The sequence below is a fragment of the Sebastes fasciatus genome, chromosome 3 (genome assembly GCF_043250625.1).
Source record: "Sebastes fasciatus isolate fSebFas1 chromosome 3, fSebFas1.pri, whole genome shotgun sequence".
NCBI lineage: Eukaryota > Metazoa > Chordata > Actinopteri > Perciformes > Sebastidae > Sebastes > Sebastes fasciatus.
Window position 1 is genome coordinate 13,077,452 of NC_133797.1, and position 27,866 is coordinate 13,105,317.

Here is a 27,866-nt window from a genome sequence, read left to right on the forward strand (position 1 = left end):
TTAATGTAAAAAAAAAAAAAAGCACAAACAAAATAGCTCATGATAATCATGCATTTTATTGGAAATGAGACAAACAATTCACAGGTATTGCAAGGTTTAACCTAACATCATTACAAAGAAAGAAAAATTCATACAAAACATCCAAATGAAAATTCTCCAAATGCTCAAACAGAATTAAAGACAAAGTAGCAGTAGGTGCTGAGCACAAAATGCAATTATCAACCTTTATTCAAGTTGTTTTGGCTAAAATGTTTCAACAGTTCTGATCAGGTTACATTCATGTGTAAACATTGGTATGAGGCAAGACACTGGAAAACCTACAGTCATTACACCGTCCATCTATTGCATCGTCAACAATAGAACGCAGCTGCAGGACGTGGAGGTAGCCCCCGTCAATGCTGGTTCAAACGCAACATTTTGTTTGTGATCAGAAAATAACTTGACAAACTGTTCATCTCCAGGCAGCTGGCTTTCACCCTGCTTTGCTTTTCAGTCACGGACAGCAACGTGATAAAGGAGCGCCGTAGGAGCACGTCATGTCCCGGCCCCTCAGAGATGAATATGTACTTAATATATCAGCTTTGTAATGTGCAAAACAAATTTCACCTCCACCTCACCGTCTCCTCTACACTCTCCAACTGTAATGATTGTTTGATCCAGGGCACTTGTGACAAAATACATTTGGAAGAGGAAAACCTTTCTGGGAGCTACATTTGATTTGATAGTTTCTATTATCACACAGGGTCTATCTTTGATATACTGGTTTCAAATGACATCGCCACAGGAAAAAGGCATGGATGGGACTTTTTAAATTTAACTATAATAAACATTTACACTGGTACAGACTGTACATACCCAGTTCATTCCCCAGTAAATAAGCAACGTGGCATTTTCTGTTGGAAAATCATCACTGAGGCAGGTTTGGGGATTGCAATTGCAACAGGCCAACAATATATTTATTTTTATAAATAACTCTATGGCAGGATAGAAGAACACTTTTCACACGCACCTCTGCTGAATCCTTTTTTTGACACCTTTGCACCTTTCTAGTTTAGGTCTCTGCATTGGCCTTAAGTCAGCTTGTAATAAAAACCAAACAGTAAAAAAAAAGAATTTGGAATTTGGAATCTTTAACATCTTTTACATCTGTTCTTTTTTCAACTGTTTTAAGGATAATGGATAATAAGATGATTTGCAACACAAAAACACAGATGGGTTACTGTATATTATGTCTTCATAAGCCCACCAATTAATACTGTTATGTTTTCATATTGTATATCTGACAAGAGCTGCTATTTGGTAGTGTTGGACTTTAACAAAGTCTGATCACGAGTCACCTTGTTTGACAGTTAGGGCAGTCAGGCTCTCCCACCGAACAGGCATCATTTTTCTTCCTCCTTCCTCTTTCGTCTGAAACCTTCTAACCTCACACCGTCGGGATATGTCCAACGTAAAGGACGCATTCTGCATTATGTCCTTGGTGTGTCAGTTGTAGGATCTAGGGCTCTGTCGGGACCCTGGGTCTCGCTCTGCCACCTCACCTGGATGGTCTGAAGGTCTGCATGATTCAGTGGCTCGTCCTTCAGGCCGTGAGAGTGTGCTGGAGGGAGCTTCAGCTCCAGGGTGCAACACCGACGCTCCCGGCTGAGTCCCAGGGCTGATCTTCTGGTCAGTCAGAGGGCTGGTCAGGCCCAGATTGGACAGGGCATCCAGGGTGCCGTCTGGGTCCACCATCATGTCGATTACTGTCAGATAGTCGCAGAATAAACATCTTAAATTAGTAGGGCTGTCAAAGTCAACGTGATAATAAAGTGTTCACGCAAATTTGTTTTAACACCACTAATTTCTTTAATGCATTAACGCGACTTGCGATTTTTAGGTTGTAGCGAATTCAAGAGGAAGATACTGGCGTCATATGGAACCATGTCATACTATCTCCAAATTTATGCTAAAATTTGGTGAGGTAAAATTGGCATGGCCATTTTCAAAGGGGTCCCTTGAACTTTGACCTCAAGATGTGTGAATAAAAAATTGGTTCTGTGGGTACCCACGAGTCTCCCCTTTACAGACATGGCCACTTGCAGTTTGGGGCAAGTCATAGTCAAGTCAACACTGCCTGTTGGGCTTGAGTTTGCCATGGTATGATTTTTTAATTGATTTCCAATAATAAATATATACATACATTTGCATAAAGCAGCATATTAACCCACTTCCATGTTGATAAGAGTATTTAATACTTGAAAAATCTCCCTTTAAAATGCATTTTGAACAGATAAAAAATCTACGAATAATCTTGATTAACTATGGACAATCATGCGATTAATCGCGATCAAATATTTTAATCGGTTGACAGCCCTAGAAATAAGTGCTCTTGAATTTAACACAGTATATAATACAGACACTTGTAATTTGATGTGTCATAGTTCACTAAAAAATAAAACAAAAGCATCACATCCATACCGAGCAGTTGTCTTTCCACTCTCCTCAGGTCTTGAATAATGGTTGAAATCTCCTGGTAAGAGAACATAAATAAACATTTAAATCGGTTGATGTAATTATGTGAGTGAAAGTTCATACACCAAATAAATCCACTCAATTAATCTCTTCGTTGAAATAAGTTTGGAGTCGAGCCATGTACGTTCAGTAATACTTTATGAGCCCTGTTACTGTGTGGTGGATGGACGTATCTCTTCAGGGGTTCACATGAGGCCGGGCTGGGTTGAAGGCAGGATTTATGACCCCGCACCCCGATAACTTTTTGCACCCACAACAGCTCATAAGTCTTTTTTTTTCTCCATCAAAACAACCGTATTTGGTGTGCTCTGCTCTCCAAAAAGGGAATGAGCAAGGCAATCTAAATGGTATGCTCCCTGACTGAAGTGTCTTTGATTTCATCCCCCAGACAGCCGTAATACTGTCAGCACTCACTTTGATTGCTTCAGTAAGTAATCAGATATTGTGTGGTTTGTACGAGTACAGAGAAAAGAGAAGGATTTAAAACTGTATGGCATTAATCTTACCCTTTGAAAAGCTAATGCATTACACATTCTTACAGTAGGCAAAATAATTAATTATTCTAGCCATATCAAATAACCTTTCAGTTTCTGTCTTTCTGTATTAATTTATGTTAAACTAACGCCAAAAAGCCAACACTATGCTGATTAGACTTCCCTGAAATTGATCCGTCTGATGACTCTAACAAAAATGTCTCTCAGTTAACAGGCACAATGCACCACTTTAGTCAAAGACACTATTACATTGCAGTAATATATACATTATATTTGGCGGTATGGCTCTGCTCTGGGACCTCTCTGCCCATCCACGCGCATACGTGGATCCACGAGCCTACGTGGTAGCATGAGGCAAGGAGAGCACTCCTCCTTGCCCTTCCATGTGCACACATGGAAAGCCAAAGGCAGGGAGAGCAGCAGCAAAGACCCCCAAGGGTGCAGAACAGAGCCGGAATCAATGACAACAGAATTGACATTGATTAAGTCATAAACAGTTAGGGGTGGGCGACACATCGAATATAGTCGATGTATCGCGGCTTGTCCCCCTGCGGTACAGAAAACGACTACATCGCGAACATCGAACACAAATTGTCATGTAATGTTTCCAAGCCATCCCTTTTTGTATGAAAGATTAAAATTGTTCCAAAGAACCACTAATGAATATCAACAGAGATTTTAATGCAGACATATGCTGCAGGGACTACAAGATCATAATATTGGTGTGATTGTATGCATCAAAGGGTTAAATTGAGCATTTATGAAGTGCTTAGAGGATATTTGAAAATATTGCGATATAGCCTAAAATATCGCGATATTATCCTAGGCCATACCGCCTAGCCCTAGAAACAGTATTAAAAGGAGGTGGTGGGGTGGAGGTGGGTTGCGAGCGGCTTGTAGAGGAAGCAGCAACGGTAGGCCGGCTGAAGCAGCTTAAATAAGGTGCCCTGTATGAAATTGACCAATGAATGCATAGAGAGGAATCAGCTGATCTGTCAGCTGATGCATCAGCTGATCTGTCAGCTGATGCATCAGCTGATTGGGCTGGCTTAAGATCAGCTGTTATCAGCTGATCGCCATGTATGAGCAGAGCTTGACATCATGGCCTGCATGAACTAAAGCTACGCTCGATTTGTTAAAGACAGAATAATTACATGCTAACACACGCTCTCACACAGGCATACATTATTTCTTTAGCGTTATTCAGCCATGGTTAATACCACATGATGATCATTTCAGGCTTCACTTTTAAATGAACAGTGGTTTTCAGTTTTTTTTTTATACAAAGTACTTTGAGTCCGTACAGAAATCCTCACCACACACTGTGAAACAACACTAATAGAGTCTACAGCCGTGCTGCTAGCGGCTCTGTGAGGCTGTAGGCCCTGCTTGCATTTGAAAATGCAAAATGCTAACATTATCATGCTGACATGCTCACAGTGATAATGCTAACATGCTGGTGTAGCAGGTATAATGTGCACCGTGTTCACCATTTTATTTTAGTGTGTTACTGTAGCATGCTAACATTTGCTAATTAGCAGAGGTGTGGACTCGAGTCACATGACTTAGACTCAAGTAACAAATTTGATGACTTTAGACTCGACTCGCCTTTTGACTTGAAAATACTTGATACCTCCCCGCAAGCCCAAAGATGAAAAAGAATGTTATTTAAAAAGTGTGCCACAAACAATTAATTTCCTAAATTAACTAACGTTAAAGGGACAGTATGTTCGTTTTTAGACGTTTTTTAATCATTTTTTATTGCCAATGTGTGAACAGGTTGTAACCTAACCTAAAGAATTAGACCTTCTGCGAATTTCTGGCTTTATCAGCCCGTAGACTGCTTTTAATGTGAAGAATGCAAGCTGTTTTTTCTGGGAAATTCCAACGGACGTGACATCACGTGTGCTTGTGAGTGCCTTTACCCTCTTCAGCTCCGCTACAGGGCTAACAGTGTGCAACCATAGCTAACGTTCGGTTAGAAATGGAGTCCGCTGACGCCAAAAACGACCAGCCCCCACCACAACTCAGACTCCAACACAAACTCCACAGAACAACAGGACGCTGACTGTCGTTGACTTAATGGCCACAAGTGTCACTGTTAACAAGCAATTTCTGATTCTTACATCTAGCCCCTGTAACGCTATTCATTCCCAGCAAGATGACATTTAAATCCCCAAATCTTTTTTTCTTTTTATTAAGTTCAGTGTGTTTAAACTTGTTTTAACCAATAAATACAAATTTTAAAAAGTATTCATGATTTTTTGTAAATCAGATACATTATTACTCTGTTGTTAAAATGGCATTACGTTTGGTGAAGAGTGCATTATGACTTGTTTAGGACTCGAAATTCAAAGTTGAGGACTTGCCTGTCTTGACTCGGGACCTGAGTGCAAAGACTTACTTGTGACTCGCAAACCAATGACTTGATCCCACCTCTGCTAATAAGCAATAAACACAAAGTACAGCTGAGGCTGATGGGAATGTCATTTTTTTTTGTAAGTACCAAAATATTGGACAAAGTGAAGTTTGGACCTGCTGGCGCTAGAGGCAAGGTTGAAGGATCACAGAAGTTATTACAATTCAACCTGAGGGGAGAATATATAGCAGCATACATAATGTCTGAAACAAATTTTATGGCAATTGAGATATTACAGTTTGGAAATAAAAGGTGGATGCTACTACCATGGATATGAATAACTAGTCAGGCCTTCAGCAGATAAAACAGACAACATGTGAGAAGCGGACGGGCTCATCACCTTATTGGAGCTCTTGAGTAGTAAGGAGTCGCGCTCTGCTTGCAGTTTGCTCTCAATCTCTTCCCATTTTCGTTCTTTATCCTTGAAGAGGATCCTGGAGGCCAAGTCGGTGCAAAAATAGATGAAAGTAAAATACATGAATATGTTTAATATACTTCCTTTATAGAAGTATTAGTTGAAGTGATTTCATTCATTGTCTGTAGATTGTAAGAAGGACAAAAAAGGCCTTTGAGTTGTCATCCTGCGTGTGATAATGAGTTAGACATGTAGTTGGTTGTCAGTGTAAACCTTTGTGATGTGCCACTCAAACGGTGTTGCTTGGCCTAGTTCTGACATCAAACACTGATAGGAATCATAACCCCCCTGTACAATATGTTTCTAGTTTAACAATACTATCCTGCCTTTGTCCATTTCTTAGTTTAACATGTATTACATTCACACAACAATAACAGCACATTCCTTCATGGACCAACGTCCTGTTTAGTGATGCTCACCTGATTTTGCAGGTTGTCTTATCAACAGACTGACGTATCCTCGTTGAGAGCTGAGTGACAGATGCTAGTAGTAAACTGTCCAGCACCGCCTGATGGATGATGAAGAGGTGTCAGTGTCACCTCTATTTAACACTGGCATACAATCAATACAGATGGTGGAACTGTAGAGAGAAACTATGGAAGCTAACACAGCTTTTTCAATGCTTTTGCTAAATTTAGCCTAATTTTAGCTATGACTACATGTAGGCCCAATTCCAATCCGGTCCCTACACCCTCCCACTCCGTGACGGAGTGAACTCCGTTTGTAGTCACATTCACAGCGCAGTGAAGCACCCTTCTCTAAGGTGTGGGATATAAATACAGCGGCAAGCTTCAGAACGAAATTCCCTCTCTCTGGCAAGGAAATAAATAAAAATCAGAATCAGAAATACTGTATTGATCCCCGGGGGGAAATTGAGTTACATTTTGCTCCCATTCTAGAAAAGAAAAAATGTATATATAAACATAGAGAAATTATAATAAAATATAAATGAGAAATATGTATAACAAACAGTGCAAATAATAATTCTGCAAAATATGATCTATCTTTAAGTGTGTAAAAATGCAAGAATAGTATAAATTAATAAGATTGTTAGTTTAAATGTACGGTTTAAATAACTGCAATGTTAACGCCAGAGTTAACCAGATTATTGCACTAATGTTAAGTCAGTATTGCACAGTTGAAGATATAGTAAATTATGGGGGTATAGCTGCTGATAGGGATTAAAAAGTAATAAATATATGTTGTACATAAAGCCTAAGTATAACTATACAACACTTTACAATCAAATGAACATGTCTACCATTTTCTAGATTAGACATTTGATCGTAAATACAATGTATTTACTTTAAGCTGTAAACATCTGTATGACAATAAAGTAGAATAAATTAAATGTCTATTTTAGTTTGAGCAGTTTAAGAGTAAATGTTTGTACCAGTAGTCGCACGGAACTGACATTGGAGCGTGTTCCATGACGAACACAAAACAACGTTGCACGTCGATAGTAAGGGCGGCTGGTTAAGTCGGCATCCATGTAGACTCACTGTTAGAGGGTTTTACAACCCACTTCCACTCCCCGCTAATTTGTGGTGGTACTTAATATGGCGGACCCTACACACAAACGGAGTAGAAGTAGGTAGGGAAAGGGTATAGGAGCTGGATTGGAATTGGGCCCTTCTTTCTCATGAGCTCAGCTGAAGGGTGACTGTAGTTGGCATGCAGGGAGCTCCCTCTATTGGCACACCGTGGTACAGACTGACATGACATGATGTTGATCTCCTACACAGTTGTTCAACAAATGTACAGTATGCTCCAACAGTAAACTACTGTGGAGGTGGAAAAAAAAGTTTGTATGAGCTTGTATGAGTGTTAACTTTAACACATTGTGTATATTGATTGTTTCTCCTTACTCATACTTGAAATAAAGACTTAAATGAGGAAAAACATCCAAAAATTCAAATCCTGGAACCGCCTTATGGTATGCAGATTGACATTATATTTTGAGAACAGAGCATTGTTTAATATTAAAACAGGGACTCACATCATCTCTATTCCATGTCTGCCGGCGGATGGAACGGGAGCTCTGTCCACTCGAGACTCGGGGTCGAAGCTCCACAGACCGCCCGTTGGTTCCCAGAGTGCTGCTGTGCTCTGCAGAAGGACCACTCGGGTCCAAGCCGTCATCAAATACGCGCTCCTCCATCTGAGTAACAGCAAATAAATAAAAATCTTGATATTTTGTAGTTATCTAATCTAGCAGATAGGTATAATAATTGTATAATGTGTTGACTACCAGAGCTCCAGGGTCAGTGGCTGCAGGGCTGACTGAGTCGATCTCTCCGGCCACATCATGAATTTCTCTGGCAAGCATGGCTAGGTCTTTGGCTAGGTCTTGGCTAATCCTGACGAACGAACACAAATACGAAATCACTATCTGATATATGTTAAACCAATTTTTGCTATTGTTTTATTTGGTTTTATTTATTTTCATATTTCATGAACAAACTCATAACCATCAAAAATATGGAAGACGGAACCTGCCAAAATAAAAAATAAATTAATAAATACATAAATGACTCGATAAATAAATAAATATGCCATTAAAAGTAGCAAAAATAATATTTAAAATAAATGTAGTCATTAATTAATATATATAACATATGTGACATAACTTTATATTTCTGTTTTATTTTGCTTTTTTATTTATTTACCTTTGTATTAATTTCCTTATGTATTTAATCTTCTGTTTGATACATTTTTAATTTATTTATTTATTTTTGCATTTGTTTTATTTATGTATTTATTTGTGCATTTATTTGTATCTATTTACTTCGCCTTTATTTTTTATTTGTTTTATATTTATTTTTTAATGTATGTATTTATTTATTTTTAAGAATTTATTTATAAAATTCATAAAAATAAATACATAAATAAATAAAAGTGGAAATTAAACAGAGAAGTATATAAATAAGGGGCTTAATACAAAGGAAAATAAATAAAAAAGGAAATTAAAACAGAATTTATGTCACATTTTATATACTATACTGTGTTTATTTTTAATATAAATTTTCCTACTTTTAATGGCATATTTATTTATTTATTTATCGAGTCATTTATTTATTTATTTTGGCAGGTTCTGTCCTCCATACAAAACACTGCGTGATCCAAAACAAAAACAAATAATGAAAAATAATAACAGCTATATTCCTCTATGCAGGAGAAGCATGTTTGAATACTGTTATCATGATTTATCTCTGTTCTCAAATCTTTCACCCACGTACCTGGCTATTTCCTCGCTGTGTGCCGTCCAGTCTCTCATGTACTCGTCCTGCTCCCTGGAGTTCTGCCTCAGTGAAGATAGGCCTGCTGGAGAAGGAGTTGCCGGGGCTGAGCCTCCTAGCTGGGCTACCCGAGTGGAAGGGAACGGCCGTGCGTGGCTCTGCTTGGACATGTGGCGGTTTGAGCCATACTCGTCCTCTGAGGTGGAGGCGTAATCCACAGGCACGCGGCGCCACCGAGTGCCAGCTAATGTCAGGGAAGAATGGAAGTTAAGTTTAGATGATGCCTCAAATGTGCTGTAAACACAACATCCAGGTAGATAACGTGTTAGTAAACAGTTGCCTGTTTACATCCATCAGACACTGAGCAACATGAATACAACGTAATGAAACAAACCGCTTTGCTATTTACTGGCTCAATGACAATTCTTCTGCCTTTTCCCTAACCAAGGGTGAGGCATTGGCATGTTTGGCCCGCTCATACAGTATGTTGTCAAGTATGAAATGACCCAAAATGAACACTTTAAGCAGACTAGTTGATTACTATAAGCAAATTATTTAAACAGCATTTGTATAGGAATGATTCTGTTCCAAGTTTTTTGATCCATATAAGCGGTTGATCACTGTATCTGGCTCTTTAGCTGCTAAATTCTGCACGATGTTCACCAGCTGGTCAGCTGTTTGGTGCTGGGCAGGTAGTGTTGCACTGGGGTTTTAAGAGATTTTTCACAAAATACAGTAGCGGGCCATTAAACCAAAACAAAAAGCTGAAAGATGCTAAAATGCTCTGCTGAGGTGAGGGAGATAATATTTCCCATTAAACATAATCATTTGACCCACTGTTTATATAAAAATATGAATTAGTGTAGCTTTAATGAATACTTAGTTTTATAGGCTGGTGATTATAGATAATTGTATAATATTTAGGCAGTAAAAGCATCAATTGGAACATGGAAAGAACAGAATGTGTGAAAGATAATATTATTTCTATTAAAAGACATGAAATGGTTTACTATGGAAAAAAATACTTACATGCAGGTGTGGCATAGGAGGAGGTGCCTTTATTCTTGTCAGGCAACTTGGAGGCGCTGTTAGCCCGAGCTCTGGGTCCAGACACTGAGGTCACATTGGATCCTCTCAGTCCTTGTCTGATGGCGTAATCACCTGCAGCACTACGAGGCCCCAGACCTCTACTCCTTGTCACAGTGGCCTCTGAGTCACTCTGGGCTGACGGGGAGCCCACCCTTGGCCTCCTCGGCTGTGCCAGAGCCTCTATCCTGGACATTCCCCTTCTTGCCATCCCAGTCCTGGATGCGGAACTAGCGGTGGAGGCCTCAGAGGCTACCGACATCCGGTCAAGCTCAGCAGGTTCGGTGTCTGAGGAGTCCCCCAGCCGGGCTCGCCTCAGCAGGGACGACCTGGTGGGCCTGGGCTTGGGAACATTACTGGTTTTACTGGCCGCAGAAGAGGCTGTGCCCTGGGTGACTTTAGCCCGACTAGACTTGGTGCTAGCCCCCACTGTTGTGCTCCCTGTCTGGGCCCTCGTATGCAAGCTTCTAGATTCCTGCGTGGAGGTGGGTTGGGAGTCGGAGAGGAGTGAGTTGGAGTTGACGTCATCATCAGTGAGGTCCAGGGACGTCCAGGGGCGACTGCTCTTCGGAGGACCAGATGCCCTGGTCTTAACCCTCCTGTCCTGGGTCTCTCGGCCCCCGGTGGGGCCTCTGCCGGATGAGCACACTACCGTTCTCTCTTTCTGCTGTCCTGCAAGAGTCCGCCGTTTCTGGATTACTTTTCTCGCTCCGTCAGCCTGGCTTACTGTGCTGGTTGTGTCGACGTCTGACTCTGGCGACATGGAGCCTTCAATGGACTGACTTGGTGGATCACCCTGGTCTGATACAGTCGTCTCTAAAAAGGCTGCCACGACTTCTGAGTCTTTCTGCAGCGTGGAGCCGTCAACGCCAGTCTCCCTACTCTGAGTTCTGCAGCCTGTGAGCCCATCGATACGAGGAATGAGCTCAATGTTGGCGCTCGGTTTCTCCACGGTAAAACTCTCCTGTCTGAACAGTGGTTTCCCACTACTTTCCCTAGCCTTCTCCTCTTCCTTTCTCCTCCTGCGTGCCTCCTCCATTCTTTTCTCCCCGTTAGTCAGTGGACGAGGGGGGAGCTTGGCCAACACACCTGACTGGCCTGATCTCCCGCCAGCGCTGTCCTGTGACTTGGCTGGTGAGGAGCGACTGGGGCTACCGCCGTGACTGCCCACACCTCCAGATCCATGACCGGGCCGAGTCTTTCCCCTGGCCATCTTCCCCTGGCTCTCCTTCTCCTGTAGCTCTGTGTCCTGTTTCTCCCCCATATCTGTACGCAGGCCTGCGCCTGGGGTCCTCCTTCCTAGAGCGAGCTCCTCACCAGGCAGCTGTGGCAGGGTTCTCCTCTTACGCTCTGTGTAACCAGACGAGGCAAAGGAGGCTGAGTGGCTGGACTCACTTATTTCAGCTGAAAGGAGAGAAAGACATTTTATCAGTAAAGTGGGACCTCAGATAAATGTGTATTACATATAAATGGTGGGTGGTACGTCAGGCAGTCTGTAGTTTTTATAGTGCTGAACAATGTGTGTAAGGATCCTGTACTGCTTAAAGCCACAATATGTAACTTCAGCTTCAAATGAGCTGACCAACCAAAACGTGTGTTTTCCGTTCAGAATTTATTTGGGCTGTCAATCGATTAAAATATATAATCGCGATTCATTGCATGATTGTCTCAATTTTATTGCAATTAATCGCACATTTTCAGCTGTACAAAATGTACCTTAAAGGAAGATTTGTCAAGTATTTACACTCTTATACATGGGAGTGGGCAAATATGCTTGCTTTTTGCAAATGTATGTATATATTTTGTATTGAAAAATGTAGAAGAAGGTCCGCACAATGTAGCTCCCTTTAAGTGCAATTTATTGGCACATCTTAGTGAAGCTCTTCTCCAGACTTCTTCAGTCTGAAGACCACTTTACATTGTTTGTCGTGTATTTATTATTGAAAATTAATTAACAACACAAAACAATGACAAATATTGTCCAGAAACCCTCACAGGTACTGCATTTAGCATAAAAAAATATGCTCAAATCATAACATGGCAAACTCAAGCCCATTTTCATTTGGATATCTTGAGGTCAGAGGTCAAGGGACCCGTTTGAAAATGGCCATGCAAGTTTTTTTAGCGTACGTTTGGAGCGTTATTTAACCTCCTTCGCAACAAGCTAGTATGACATGCTTGGTACCAGTGGATTCCTTCGATTTTCTAGTCCAGCCCGCAACAATCTCCGAAAGATCGAATAGCGACCGGGCATTAATGCGTTAAAGAAATAAGTGGCATTAAAACATTGCAGCCCTAATACCAGCCCTAGATTTTACATAAGTACCTCTTTCCTCTGTGAGCATGACGTGACTCTCCCCTCCTGATCCCTCAGGGTCTGTCCTAATGTGACTGGCAGCCAGAGTGGCCCACTGCGAGACCCATCGAGGACCACCCACCATCAGTTCCTCAGTTATGACCTGGACAAAGACGGCATGAAAGATACAAGAGAAGAATGATAGTAAATTATAAGGTCTAGACACCTGACAACTCTTTGGCTTGAATTTAAAAGCTTTCCGTTTTTGCACCTCTGTCTCCATGCGTCCAGGCTTTCCTCGGTCTCCGGTACCAGACCTCTGTGCGGTGAGCCTCTCTCTCTGGTCGGCGCCCCCCAACCTGGACACACACACACCCTCCTGCTCATCCACACCGAACACCTGCAACAAACACACACACATGCAAAAGTGAGCAAGCATACACTTATGACAATGATTGTTTTATGATATAATCAGAAGCTGACTTCTTCTTCCCCACCTTGTCGATCATTTTCCTAGCCTCTTCCTCCTCGTGATCTCCATTCTCCAGCTCAATGGTATAGGTCCCCCTGTCACTATAATCATCCCCGTGGTGATAGCACTCTTCACGGCCACTCTGCTCCTGATGTGGTGCCGAGCCACGTCGCCTCTCCACGAATCCACTTGCCAATTTGGAAGTCGAGGACTTGCGACGGCGAGCGGGACTGTCCTCCTCTGCAAAGAGCCCCTCTGGTACGTTAGCGCGACCCTCTCTGATCTTCATCCCTGCACCGCCCCACAGCCCCCAGGAGCGTTCCTCCATTGCTGCAGCCCTGCGCTGCTCTCCAAGTGCGTTCTCTGAGTCGCTCTGAGTACCGTCCTCATGTTTACTGCCTGACATGGGAGGGGTAAAGACGAAGGGGTAATGGGTCAGAATGTATAGACAGAGGCAAAGGAGTCTTAAAGAGAGACTTTTAAAGAGAGGCTAAATTAAACTGAATCAACAAGCAAGAAATACACACATCTTATGTTAAATACAGACACAGGTGCTGCCCAAATGGCTGCACATACACACCTTTAAGACTCTTCAGTTGTATAGGCACATCACTCTTCACGCTTTCCCCATCCTCCTCTGCAACCGTGTCTTTCAGAGCCAACGGCAGCTCGTTCTGTGCCAGCCAGTCAGCAACTTTGACCTCGGCAGCCACCATGGCCGTCTGAAGTGGACTCAGCTCCTCCCCGGCAGCCCTTTTAGGACGTGGCCTGGTCTCCGGGCCCACCTTTGCCACTCGATCTTTGACGGTCGCTTTACCTGGCGCCGCCCCGGGGTCAAACTCAATGGTGAAGGAGGCGTGGCCTTGGATGGGCTCCGCGGCAGAAGACGCACCGGCCTCTTGTTCTCGTGAGGGGGCTTCATCGCTCACTTTGCCTGCTGAGGAAGTGTCTTTGGTTGGGATCTCAAAGTATCTAGGCTCCTGATTGGAAGCTGTTTGCGGGGTAGACTTTGGGACCTCTGCACTTTTCTTGGTGTCTGTCAGAATTAAAGCAAACATATGTATTTAGCACCTAAAAGTCTACTAAATGTAAGGGAAGTAGCAACATATTCATCAAAACTGAACATATTTAAACTTGACTAACATAATCCACATTAATTACTGCCTCAACTATATCATAAGATCACATAAAGTCGTTATTTTGCAGTATTGTAAATACCTGTTTCAGCTTTCTCTCGCTTACGATCTGAGCTCTTCTCCTCAGGCCTCCCGGGATGCTTGCCGTCAGGGTCTCCATCTCCCCACCATGCAGGCTTGCCATAGAGGGGCGTGATTCTGTGCAACCCTGCTGCGTCCCCTGGCAAAAATATCCCATCAGTTAGACTTACATGGGAATGGCACAGCTGCATTTACCACAGCTAAAACATTAGAAGCAGCCCCCATTTAGCATTTATGAGGACGATATAAACAATTAATAATAGTTTAGAATTAGGGCTGTCGAAGTTAACGCGATAATAACGCATTAACGCAAATTCCTTTTAACACCACTAATTTCTTTAATGCATTAATGAAACTTTAGAGCTAGAGTGAAGATATTTGCATTAAATGAAACTAGAAAGCCAAAGGAATCCATTGGTACCAACCGTGTCATACTAGATTGTTGCGAAGGAGGCTGAATAACGCTCCAAACTTACGCTTCATTTTGGGGAGGAAAAACTGGCATGGTCATTTTCAAAGGGGTCCCTTGACCTCAGACCTCAAGATATGTGAATAAAAATGGGTTCTATGGGTACCCACGAGTCTCCCCTTTACAGACATGCCCACTTTATGATAATCACATGCAGTTTGGGGCAAGTCATAGTCAAGTCAGCACACTGACACACTGACAGCTGTTGTTGCCTTTTGGGCTGCAGTTTGCCATGTTATGATTTGAGCATATTTTTTATGCCACATGCAGTACCTGAGAGGGTTTCTGGATAATATATTTCATTGTCTGTGTTGTTAATTGATTTCCAATAATAAATATATACTTACACTTGCATGAAGCAGCATATTTGTCCACTCCCATATTGATAAGAGTATTAAGTACTTGACAAATCTCCCTTTAAGGTACATTTAGAACAGATAAAAAATGTGCAATAAATTTACAATTAATTCTGACTAAATATTTTAATCGATTGACAGCCTTTAATTATAATACACTATAATGTAGTTGTAAGCACATATTTTTAGTGTTTGTCGATGTGTTTACATAATTTTAGTGTTAGAATTTGTGAAACATGCCAATCACAGTTTCCCAGAAGCCCAAGATGAGCTCTTAAAATTGCTTTTGTTGTCTGACCAACAGACCAAAACTCAAACATATTCAGTTTACAAAGATATTAAACAGGGAAAAGAACCAAATCCTTAATTTGAGATGCAAGAAGCAGCAAAAGTTTGGCCTTTTTGATGGATAAATTACTCAAAATCGTTGTCAAATAAATTAATAGGCTAACCTTTTCAGCACTAAACTACCAACCATAACTAACCATCAGTACGTTATCCTATGACTCCTGCACATTTGTGAAAGTGGCATCTGAAGACAGAGATCTGATATGTAATTTGTGATCTGTGCAATGCAACCTCAGACATTCTCACCTGTCGTCTTATCCTCCCCCCTGCTGGTCTCGGGGGGCTTGGCGGCGGCGGCGGCGGCGGCAGCGGCGGCGGCGGCGGCTGCCTCACATGCTGGGGCTGGTGCCTCTGGGAGTTTCGCCGCAGATTCCCCCTCTGGAGGTCTCTTCATGTTCAGTTGCAGCTGGCTGCTGAACTTCTCATGCTGGTGGACGAGACAGGCAAGGAGAGTTTAGAGAGATGGAGGTAAAACACGAAAATGCTGTTAAATCTATAGAAAGGCAGCTTTGTTTATTGGATATTTTTGAAACCATTCAAGTCTCACTCATTTATAGCGCAAAACAATATACATTTTCGTTCTTTTTATATCTCAGTCAAAGCATATAATTGAGGAGTCATTCTGAATATCACTGCAGAACTTTCATCTTCCTCATTAAGATGAAATCCTATCAGCTACCTGGGCAGTTTGCTGCGATGAAACAACAGATTCATCAATCTTGTGAAGTTGTATTTTGCCCAGTTCAGCAGAACTCTTTGCTCTCTTTGACTAAAATCCACCACTCTCAGGGTTTTCTTTTGAAGAAACACAAGAGCTTCCTGGCTATATTGTTTTAAGCAGACATATATTTACTCTCTCTGTAAACACATGACCATGCACAAGGTACTGTCTAACCTTGAGAGCCTCCTCCGGAATATGCAGCTCTCCTCGGACCACAGTGAACAGGTTGGTATGTGAGGCAGGTTAAGGTCGAAGACGATGAGCTCTTTGCAGGGGTGAGAAACACGCACTGATAGCCTTATCTATTATGCAGCAGGCAGAGTGCAATGAGCATTCACAGCTATTCAAGAACAGATAAAGTTACAGTGTTATCTGTGTACACTGACCTTGTGCTGCATATCACTGGGTTTGACAGCTGCACCAGACCAAATTCAAAAGGATATCGTATCCAAACCTCAACTTGTCCTCAATTTTCAGTGTGACGTAGATTTGCTCCTGTATTCTGACATCGTTGACAAATGTCTGCAAACAAAAACAGAGAGGGATTAAGAACAACAGGGTTAAGATTAGGGCTCGGTACTGAATCTCATCAGTGTTCGTGTAATGACTGAATTGTGTACGCAACACCTAGTACTGAGAAGAACCGATGTTTGGTCAGAATCCTTGTCAACTTTACTTATTTTTTAATCATAATTTTGGTATTTTTTCACTGTATTTTGGCACAAGGCTTGTCTGTTTGTGTTATGACAGCATTACCTACGGACCTATGGTTCGTTTGGATTCACCAAAGTCATACAATAGCACAAACTAACTAACCGATCGAGGCAGCGGCAGAACAGCAACCCCCATGTTCTGCGAGGTAAAAGTACTGTTTTTTCCAATGGAGTCTGGTGGCTCTGGTGAGAGCATAGATGGATACAATGGCTTCAGTTTCCCATCAGAAAATGCTGTCTGACGACAAGGTAAGGCAGTGAAAATACTCCAAATATAGCGTACACTTAAACTGATATTGATTTTTTTAGGTGAGCCTTACTTTTAGGAGGCTAAAATATGTTTTGCTGCCGGCCCTGTCCACAGCAGTACATCGCTTTGCTTCCTTGTGGTAACTCCTGTCTGCTTCTCCAAGCTGGGGACGTGCCGACCGTCATCTACTGTAGGTAATACTTTGACTATGGATAAGTACCTCATACAACCCCACTTCAAAACACCCTACTATCCCTTTAATGCTCATCCAAGTGTAATTGATCGAAACTCATATTGGCAGCAGTACTGAAAATGATAAAAAAACAAAACAACAACTATAGCTTTAAACTTGCAAAATGCTTGACAGCCGAAGAAATAAAACAAATATTTTTTTAACAAATTGAGGATAGCAGAGTGCTTGTTGATGACAACACTAACAGCATCTTCTATAGTTTAGAGATGCTGAATCATGAAGTTCAGCAAATAATTTAAAGATTCCCCCAGACATGTTTTGTTTGTAATAATCCTTTGCTTGGAATATGTCACTTACTTCACTTAAATGTCCATTCTCAGTGTATATGTTCAAGTTTCCACATCACACTTGCGTAAATTGCATATTGAACCATGATTGGCTCCAATTTCCAAATCATGATGTCACAAAATAATGCAGGTGTTAAAGTGAGATTTAAAGTGAGCAAAGAGAAACGTTCCCCCTTCAGCAGATGAATATGAAAACAGTCTTTTAGTGTCAGTGTACAATATACATATTGAAGTATAAATTAGAGGTTGACTGATGGTGGTTTTTTAAAGGCCGATATAATAATGATAGCTTGGAGCAGGAAAAAGTCAATAGCCGATTAATTGGCCGGTATCTTCTTTACCTCTGCAGCAGCCTAGTCGGCTACTTTTGCATACACCGTTTTTCATAAATCTGTTTTTTGTCACTCCCAATTTAATAATTCGTAATAGAATATCCTGAACCAATGATTTAGTGGATTACATCATTGGAAAATGTTCTATTTCCAATGGGCGATGTGCTGTTCTGTGGCTTACAGTATGCCTGGCCAGGATTGCTTCTCTGCGTAGAATCCATAAGTGTGCAATTTAATTTCATGAATGGATGGTTATGTGGCTGGATTATTTGGAAAAGAGAATGCCAGATTGATCCAGTAAGCAAGTTAAAGTAACAGTGAATGATTTATTTTCCTCCCTGACTGCCTGTCTTGTATCGGGGACAAAGAGCTCATAGTGTTGCGTTATATATTCAAGAGATAACGTTTTCTCCCCCTTTTCCTTGACTTTGTGTATGAAGCCTCCATGCAGAAATGGTGATGTACGTCCCATCGTGACTGGTGGTGACTGTGCAGCCATCGGCCACTATTGGAGCCCAATTCCGCCAATAATGATCGGTGCCAAACCGATTAATCGTTCTACCTCTAGTATAAATACATAAAGATTCTGGTTATAACAGTCTGTCTCTTACTATATCAGAGATTGATTCTTTTCTAAGCAGTAGATAAAGCAGTTTAGACACAAAATAGTATATATATAAAACACTCACCCCGTTTAAGCTGCCCAGGTCCTTCACTTTATGTTCGTCTATATTCAGCTCATAGTTGATTACAGCGTGCTGTTTGTCCACACTGCGGGACTAAATCACACAAAATCCAGTCAATCACTGTAATCCACGCTAATCTCAGCGCTTCAGATAACAATCCAGCCTAGATGGAGTAGTGACAGCTCAGAGGAGTACTGTACCTGCAGCATGAGCTCACAGTCGTCCCTCCCCACGAAGATCATCTCTCTGGGGAGACGGTGACGCGTCCCCCCGCCGCTCACCAGGAACCAGGAAGTCAGACTCATCTCTGCCTCGCTAGCTCACCTTTGACCCTTAGCGCATCCTGCTGAAAACAGGAACAGTGTTAGTAGTTATCTATCCATCTGTGAGCCTATTCACGAGTCATGCTTTCTTTGATCTAATAAAAAGACATGTTCTTACAGCGCTAACAGGCGTGAATGGGGCACGCTGCTTTATACAATTATAGAAAAATAACATCTGTGCAAGTGTTTATGTGTGGGTCATATGCACAGCAGCTATTTCAGCTATTTCACCCGAGGGACTCTGACATGGTTATCTCTGGCTGTAGTGCAGCAAACAACATGAAACTATAAAAAGCAACTAAGAGTTTACAGATTCCAGGCATCCTACTAAACTCCATCCATCTATTATCTGTAACTGCTTATCCCATTCGGGGTCGCGGAGGGGCCGATCCCAACTGACATTGGGCGAAGGCGGGGTACACCCTGGACAGGTCACCAGACTATGGCAGGGCTGACACATAGAGACAGACAACCATTCACACTCACAATTTATGAGTCAACAATGAACCTAACCTGCACGTCTTTGGACTGTGGGAGGAAACCTGAGCACCCGGAGCAAACCCACGCTAACACAGGGAGAGAACACGCAAGCCGGGTTAGAACCTGCAACCCCTCTTGCTGTGAGGCGGCAATGGCAACCACCGCACCACAGTGCAGCCCTCCTCTACAAATTAAAATACTCACCAGACTCAGAGTTCGATATTGTACAAAGAGAAGGAGGAAGTGAGGATGACGTGGGGTAAATTTACGAGAAAAGATTGGACAAATGATACATGCACATTAGTATGGCTAATTTAATTGGATGCTGTGCAGACAGTCAGACACACACACTAGCACACACAAGCCAGAGAGAGGCAGGAAGTGATGGGAAATAGAGAAGATGATGTTTTCCCCATCTCTGCTGCTGCTGCTCCCCATGGTGCTCTCATATGATTCCCATGCACATGAACCAGCTCTTTTCACTGAGACAAACAGCCGGTCCTCCCTGTGTCTGTCTGTCTGTCTACAGCTGAGCATCATCATCAGCATTACATACACACACACAGGCCTGTGCTGACTCACGCTCAGAGGAAGCCATATAGGTGAATTAGTGGGATTTAATTACGCACGCTTTGTCATATCAGGGGCTCATTTTTGTGCATCAACTGGATCCCAATGAGACCTGACAGCCCATCTCCTCCTCTCTCTCTCTCTTTCTCTCTCTCAGGGTTAACCCTTTCAGTGGCCTGGCTTCTAGTGGCCCACATTAGACGCTTGACCACACACTGCTCCATCCACTCTCTTTAAGTCATAATAAATCTCCTCTCTAAATGACAACACGTCAAGTGTGCTTTGCAAAGCGGCGGCCAATGACAAGAGCCTGCAAATTAGCCCGGTTAGGCCTGGTCTCAGTCCAGCGTTTATCACGGAGAGGAGCATATATCCTGTTATAAAACTATCCAATGCCAATACAAAGACGCACATTATGGTGTTATAATAAACGTATAGCTCCAGTGTGTCTGCCGTGAATAGCTCATTATACCGACTTCATCATCTGAAGCGTATCATCGATCCTCCTCAACGTCCAGGATAATATACCTCTCCATATCCACGCGCTCTTTACGCCCAAATAGAAGCTAATTTAGACAGATTTACGAGAACAGTTATCACGTGTTATTGTAAATCAGGTTATGCTGGAGGCTGTTTGCTGTATGTGCAGCCAAGGCTCAGTCTCTCCCCTCGTTATGGACGACGTGAGGTTTTTTTTTTTTTTTTGTCGCACAAACACAGCGATGCTCATTTCGCCGTCGTCTCCATCCTCGGAGAGACAGAGAGACAGACAGCAGGATTATTTACAGGCTTGCTATAATAACAAACAGATGACAGACAGAGATGTCACTCACCAGGTGCTCTATGGACAATCAGCATCACGATAGTAGGAGGCTTATTATGAACAGCTCTGCTGCTGCTCCGGAGAAGCCGCTGCCCAGCCCTGCTGCTGCTTCACCAGCACCATCACCATCACTGCGCGTCTTGGCCTCACGGTGGCGCTGTGGGCTCAGATAGGAGAAGAGAACAGGAGGTTATGTAATACTGACAGCACACCGTGAGTGGCCCATATTACAGGAATAATGGTGGATTTTGGACAAGCAATATACAGTATAAGCGTACACTGTTGAGAATTTCCCAGTAAAATAACAGTAAAGATCTGGTAGCAGGGTTGCCTTTATGTTACTGTAAAATTAACATTATTATAATGTCGCTGAAATGTACAGCTTTTTACTGTTACTGAAAAATACAGTTTGAACTGTTTTTCTTAATTAATTTCACAGTATTTTACAGTTAATTTTACAGGTATTTTTTCACCTTTCTTTTACATTATCTTACTGATTTGTTTTAATGCACTATTTATTTTTTACATACATTTTAATAAACATTGTTTTTTTGCCTAGATGAATAGACTTAGCAGGTTACAGACATAGGAATAGTCACACTAAATACAATTAAAGGCACTTTTTAGGAAAAAGACTATAATAGACTTGTTGACACTTTTCCCAATATGTCTGTCTCTAGCTGGCTACAAGCACAGAATGCAAACCACAACATGTGAGTGAAGAACAGAGCTAATTCACTGATTTTACAATCATGTACAATGTACAAGCCTCACATGTGCAGATCAGGTCCCAGAATTAAAAAAATACTGCATGAAACTGTTACTGATGATACTTTAGACAGTTGATCAGCAGTAAAGTGCTGTTTTTTGAGAATGCATTATAGTTCAGTTAAAAAACGGCCTATGAGCGTAATTTAACAGGTTTTCTTTTGTATTAACAGTAAAGCATTGTTTTTAGCAATAACAGGTTAATACTGTTGAAATCCTGCTGTAAATTAACAGCAATTGTTTACAGTGTACATATAGCCTAATACATTGTACGTAGTAATGTGCAGAAATTGTCAGGAAATAACAGTAAAGTAAGATGAGCAAAATCAATATAATGACAAGTTGTAGTATTAGAATAACCTGGAATTACTATTGGGTAATTATAGAGTAAAATCAAAACAAAAACTCTTTATGAATTTATGACAGCTGCTAAATCAGGCCATGTGGCAGACGGATGATTTGGATACAAATATAATCAAATAATCAAAAATGGGTGTAACGTGATCCACATGTATGCAGAAAACATTCAAGTATAGTATTGATACAATTCTGCATGAGTCAAGCTTTACCTATATAACACTTTTTGTAATAACGTTACACATCTGGCAAAGTGTGCTGGCAAAAAGCAGAGATATCATACATGCTGTTATTACTAATATCTTGGGTGGGGGGAAGGGGGGGGGGGCTCTGTGCTCTTGTGCTGCCTGTTTTGGGAGGCCGGTGACGTCACACACACACACACACACACACACACACACACACACACACACATATATATATATATATATATATATACCAGCTTTAGATATCCTATGGAGAGAGAGTCTGGTTAGACACAGTACTGGTCTAACCAGTACTGTGTCTAGATATTTCATCGTCTGATTACGGTCATTTAATAACCCTGATTCTGGGTCAGAACTATTCATGATATCATTAAATAATGTAGATGCTGACGTTGAATAAACTATCGCATTTAGCCCACTGATTGGTTGATCGGAGATCATCGTCTGTGATGTCATGACTGACGTCATGTCAACACAGACGTCATGACTGACGTCAAAGTCCTCGCTCGAAAAGTTTACTTATAGAACCCGCGCTGCGATCAGGTTCAAATTTCCTGCCGAGGAGATTGCTGAAAAGCTAGGTTGTCCGGAGCAGATCCGGCCGGAACCTCTGCTGTAGGCTGACTGGAAGGTCGCCATTAACCACGAAGGGAAAGCATTAATGCATTAAGCATTAATGCTTTTCATTTGTCTTAGTGTTTTTTTTTAGGTAGCATATTTTACTTTATCTCGATTTTTTTTAATCAACATTAACATAGTCGTATTCACAGTTCCCTTGATGAAGTCAATGATCTCCTTCATTCAGACTAAACTAACATTCCTGTGACATCATCAGTGGTTTCATCTGTGAGATCATAAATGATCATGTCACATAAACTGTGACATCATCAGTGACATCACAGTTTGTGGTTGTGTCCAAAATTCCATACTAACATGCTATTTAGTACGCTAAAACAGTATGTGAGATATTTTAGTAGGTCCGAAACCTAAGTATAAAACCTATAGTACGCAAATTGCATACTATTTCCAGTAAAATATTACAGTATGCAACGCTGAACATTACGTTGGCAGAAATATCCCACAATGCAATGCGGTAGTGAAGACAACGTTGATAATACATGTCGACAGACAGTTCTGTAACATCAATAACACTTCAATTTAACTGTAAATATAAGATTTCACTTTGCTCGGTTTAATAAATATTTGAAATTAATTCAGACTCTATATCTCACAAACCGTCGATTTTAACACATGAGGTTGGCACAGGTTACCATGGTTATGCGTCTCCAACCGGCAAGGGGGAAGTAATGACGTTAATTACTTCTCAGTGTGTCCGAAAAGACACATACAACTGTTTATTCACACAAAAGTATGTTGAACTTGCTATTGTACTATCGTACACCTATTGTGTATTTTTTTTTTTAAATTGACATCAACATAGTAGTATGATGAAGTATGATGAAGTCAATGATTTCTGTCATTCAGATTAAACTAACATTCCTGTGACATCGTCATTGAGATCATGGAATATTGCCTCTGTGACATCATAAATGACAATGTTACATAAACTGCAACATTATCATTGACATCATAGAATGTTGCCTCTGTGAGATCATAAATGATGATGTCATAGGAATGTCTATTCAGCTCTATATGTCAGCATTCTATCACGCTCTTTATGATGCTATTGTATTCTACTCTATATCAAAGCATTTGATCAGTAATTGTGATATTCTGTGCCGCTATATATGACAGCATTCTTTTCCGTTCTAATGTCATTACGACTAATCAAAATGCAATTGTGGATATCTCTAATGTTAATTCCAGATAGTCAAGCTTAGCTATTAAATGTTAAAACAGCTTGCCATAGAATTGTCCAACGCAGACGCTAGGCTATGCCAATAAACATGTAGCCCAAGCATCAAAATGACAGTGCCCTTCATTTTTTTAAAGGTCCCATATGTTTACATGCTGTAATGTTAAAAAAAACCTTTATTTTCCTCATGCTGTCTGCCTGACTATACCTGTATTCACCCTCTGTCTGAAACGCTCCGTTTTAGTGCATTTCAATGGAACTGCAACATAATTGCGTTACTAGGCAACAGTTTAGGTCCATGTTTACTTTCTGTCAGCTGATGTCATTCACATACACTGCAACTTGAAATAAACTGGGACACATTTACATTTAAATGTTCTATATATCGTAGATTTGTGACATCACACATGCATAGTACTCCTGACTGCTTGTTTAAACCTGCTTAATAATAAAAGATACCTTTAGGTTTTTCAAATTAACATCAACATAGTAGTAGTCATAGTTCATTCAATGAAGTCAATGATTTCTCACAGAGATTGACAGAGTAGTAGTAGACACATGGGACACTACAATTGCCAGAAAGTCTTGACAATCAGATTAAACTAACTCTCCTGTGACATCATAAGTGACATGATGGAATGTTGCCATTGTGATGTCATAAATGATGTCACATAAACTGTGACATCATAAGTGACATCAGGGAACGTCGTCGAAAGTTTACTTATAGAACCCCCGTTACGCCCATCAATCACAGATCAAAAAACAAGTGTTTTGTTGATACTGCCACGCGTAGGACGACAGGCCACTCGCAGACGGGGACCGAAGGCCGAAGACTCGCAGGTCCTCCACTGTCAGCAGACGGAAGGTTGCCCGACGCAGACGCAAGGCAACGCCATTAACCACGAAGGGAAAGCATTAATGCATTAAGCATTAATGCTTTTCATTTGTCTTAGTGTTTTTTTTTAGGTAGCATATTTTACTTTATTTTGATTTTTTTTAATCAACATTAACATAGTCGTATTCACAGTTCCCTTGATGAAGTCAATGATCTCCTTCATTCAGACTAAACTAACATTCCTGTGACATCATCAGTGGTTTCATCTGTGAGATCATAAATGATCATGTCACATAAACTGTGACATCATCAGTGACATCACAGTTTGTGGTTGTGTCCAAAATTCCATACTAACATGCTATTTAGTACGCTAAAACAGTATGTGAGATATTTTAGTAGGTCCGAAACCTAAGTATAAAACCTATAGTACGCAAATTGCATACTATTTCCAGTAAAATATTACAGTATGCAACGCTGAACATTACGTTGGCAGAAATATCCCACAATGCAATGCGGTAGTGAAGACAACGTTGATAATACATGTCGACAGACAGTTCTGTAACATCAATAACACTTCAATTTAACTGTAAATATAAGATTTCACTTTGCTCGGTTTAATAAATATTTGAAATTAATTCAGACTCTATATCTCACAAACCGTCGATTTTAACACATGAGGTTGGCACAGGTTACCATGGTTATGCGTCTCCAACCGGCAAGGGGGAAGTAATGACGTTAATTACTTCTCAGTGTGTCCGAAAAGACACATACAACTGTTTATTCACACAAAAGTATGTTGAACTTGCTATTGTACTATCGTACACCTATTGTGTATTTTTTTTTTTTAAATTGACATCAACATAGTAGTATGATGAAGTATGATGAAGTCAATGATTTCTGTCATTCAGATTAAACTAACATTCCTGTGACATCGTCATTGAGATCATGGAATATTGCCTCTGTGACATCATAAATGACAATGTTACATAAACTGCAACATTATCATTGACATCATAGAATGTTGCCTCTGTGACATCATAAATGATAATGTTACATAAACTGCAACATTATCATTGACATCATAGAATGTTGCCTCTGTGAGATCATAAATGATGATGTCATAGGAATGTCTATTCAGCTCTATATGTCAGCATTCTATCACGCTCTTTATGATGCTATTGTATTCTACTCTATATCAAAGCATTTGATCAGTAATTGTGATATTCTGTGCCGCTATATATGACAGCATTCTTTTCCGTTCTAATGTCATTACAACTAATCAAAATGCAATTGTGGATATCTCTAATGTTAATTCCAGATAGTCAAGCTTAGCTATTAAATGTTAAAACAGCTTGCCATAGAATTGTCCAACGCAGACGCTAGGCTATGCCAATAAACATGTAGCCCAAGCATCAAAATGACAGTGCCCTTCATTTTTTTAAAGGTCCCATATGTTTACATGCTGTAATGTTAAAAAAAACCTTTATTTTCCTCATGCTGTCTGCCTGACATATACCTGTATTCACCCTCTGTCTGAAACGCTCCGTTTTAGTGCATTTCAATGGAACTGCAACATAATTGCGTTACTAGGCAACAGTTTAGGTCCATGTTTACTTTCTGTCAGCTGATGTCATTCACATACACTGCAACTTGAAATAAACTGGGACACATTTACATTTAAATGTTCTATATATCGTAGATTTGTGACATCACACATGCATAGTACTCCTGACTGCTTGTTTAAACCTGCTTAATAATAAAAGATACCTTTAGGTTTTTCAAATTAACATCAACATAGTAGTAGTCATAGTTCATTCAATGAAGTCAATGATTTCTCACAGAGATTGACAGAGTAGTAGTAGACACATGGGACACTACAATTGCCAGAAAGTCTTGACAATCAGATTAAACTAACTCTCCTGTGACATCATAAGTGACATGATGGAATGTTGCCATTGTGATGTCATAAATGATGTCACATAAACTGTGACATCATAAGTGACATCAGGGAACGTCGTCGAAAGTTTACTTATAGAACCCCCGTTACGCCCATCAATCACAGATCAAAAAACAAGTGTTTTGTTGATACTGCCACGCGTAGGACGACAGGCCACTCGCAGACGGGGACCGAAGGCCGAAGACTCGCAGGTCCTCCACTGTCAGCAGACGGAAGGTCGCCCGACGCAGACGCAAGGCAACGCCATTAACCACGAAGGGAAAGCATTAATGCATTAAGCATTAATGCTTTTCATTTGTCTTAGTGTTTTTTTTTAGGTAGCATATTTTACTTTATTTTGATTTTTTTTAATCAACATTACCATAGTCGTATTCACAGTTCCCTTGATGAAGTCAATGATCTCCTTCATTCAAACTAAACTAACATTCCTGTGACATCATCAGTGGTTTCATCTGTGAGATCATAAATGATCATGTCACATAAACTGTGACATCATCAGTGACATCACAGTTTGTGGTTGTGTCCAAAATTCCATACTAACATGCTATTTAGTACACTAAAACAGTATGTGAGATATTTTAGTAGGTCCGAAACCTAAGTATAAAACCTATAGTACGCAAATTGCATACTATTTCCAGTAAAATATTACAGTATGCAACGCTGAACATTACGTTGGCAGAAATATCCCACAATGCAATGCGGTAGTGAAGACAACGTTGATAATACATGTCGACAGACAGTTCTGTAACATCAATAACACTTCAATTTAACTGTAAATATAAGATTTCACTTTGCTCGGTTTAATAAATATTTGAAATTAATTCAGACTCTATATCTCACAAACCGTCGATTTTAACACATGAGGTTGGCACAGGTTACCATGGTTATGCGTCTCCAACCGGCAAGGGGGAAGTAATGACGTTAATTACTTCTCAGTGTGTCCGAAAAGACACATACAACTGTTTATTCGCACAAAAGTATGTTGAACTTGCTATTGTACTATCGTACACCTATTGTCTATTTTTAAAAAAAAATTTACATCAACATAGTAGTAGTCATAATTCCTCTGATGAAGTCAATGATTTCTGTCATTCAGATTAAACTAACATTCCTGTGACATCGTCATTGAGATCATGGAATATTGCCTCTGTGACATCATAAATG

The 27,866-nt window shown here is 40.8% G+C and overlaps 1 protein-coding gene across 3 annotated transcripts; it reads right to left on the reverse strand.

Moving 5' to 3' along the window:
• Positions 1 to 48: 48 nt before the first annotated feature.
• Positions 49 to 20,918, reverse strand: cep170ab (centrosomal protein 170Ab). Of its 3 annotated transcripts, none has more exons than XM_074629049.1 (19): positions 20,774 to 20,916; positions 18,768 to 18,913; positions 18,571 to 18,660; positions 16,490 to 16,568; positions 16,221 to 16,279; positions 15,572 to 15,752; positions 14,154 to 14,291; positions 13,516 to 13,971; positions 12,961 to 13,334; positions 12,735 to 12,863; positions 12,494 to 12,626; positions 10,111 to 11,571; positions 9,082 to 9,325; positions 8,094 to 8,202; positions 7,842 to 8,003; positions 6,262 to 6,350; positions 5,768 to 5,861; positions 2,461 to 2,512; positions 49 to 1,745 (listed from the first exon to the last, which is right to left on the reverse strand). In XM_074629049.1, the coding sequence occupies exons 2-19, from the start codon at positions 18,870 to 18,872 to the stop codon at positions 1,486 to 1,488; spliced, it is 4,215 nt and encodes a 1,404-aa protein (XP_074485150.1). In that variant the 5' UTR covers positions 18,873 to 18,913; positions 20,774 to 20,916; the 3' UTR covers positions 49 to 1,485. The 3 variants fall into 3 exon arrangements, with proteins under 3 accessions (XP_074485150.1, XP_074485149.1, XP_074485148.1); XM_074629048.1 differs by having other exon boundaries at positions 50 to 1,745; positions 16,221 to 16,276; positions 16,487 to 16,568; positions 18,768 to 18,910; positions 20,774 to 20,918; XM_074629047.1 differs by having other exon boundaries at positions 50 to 1,745; positions 16,221 to 16,276; positions 16,487 to 16,568.
• Between the last annotated feature and the right edge of the window lie 6,948 nt (positions 20,919 to 27,866).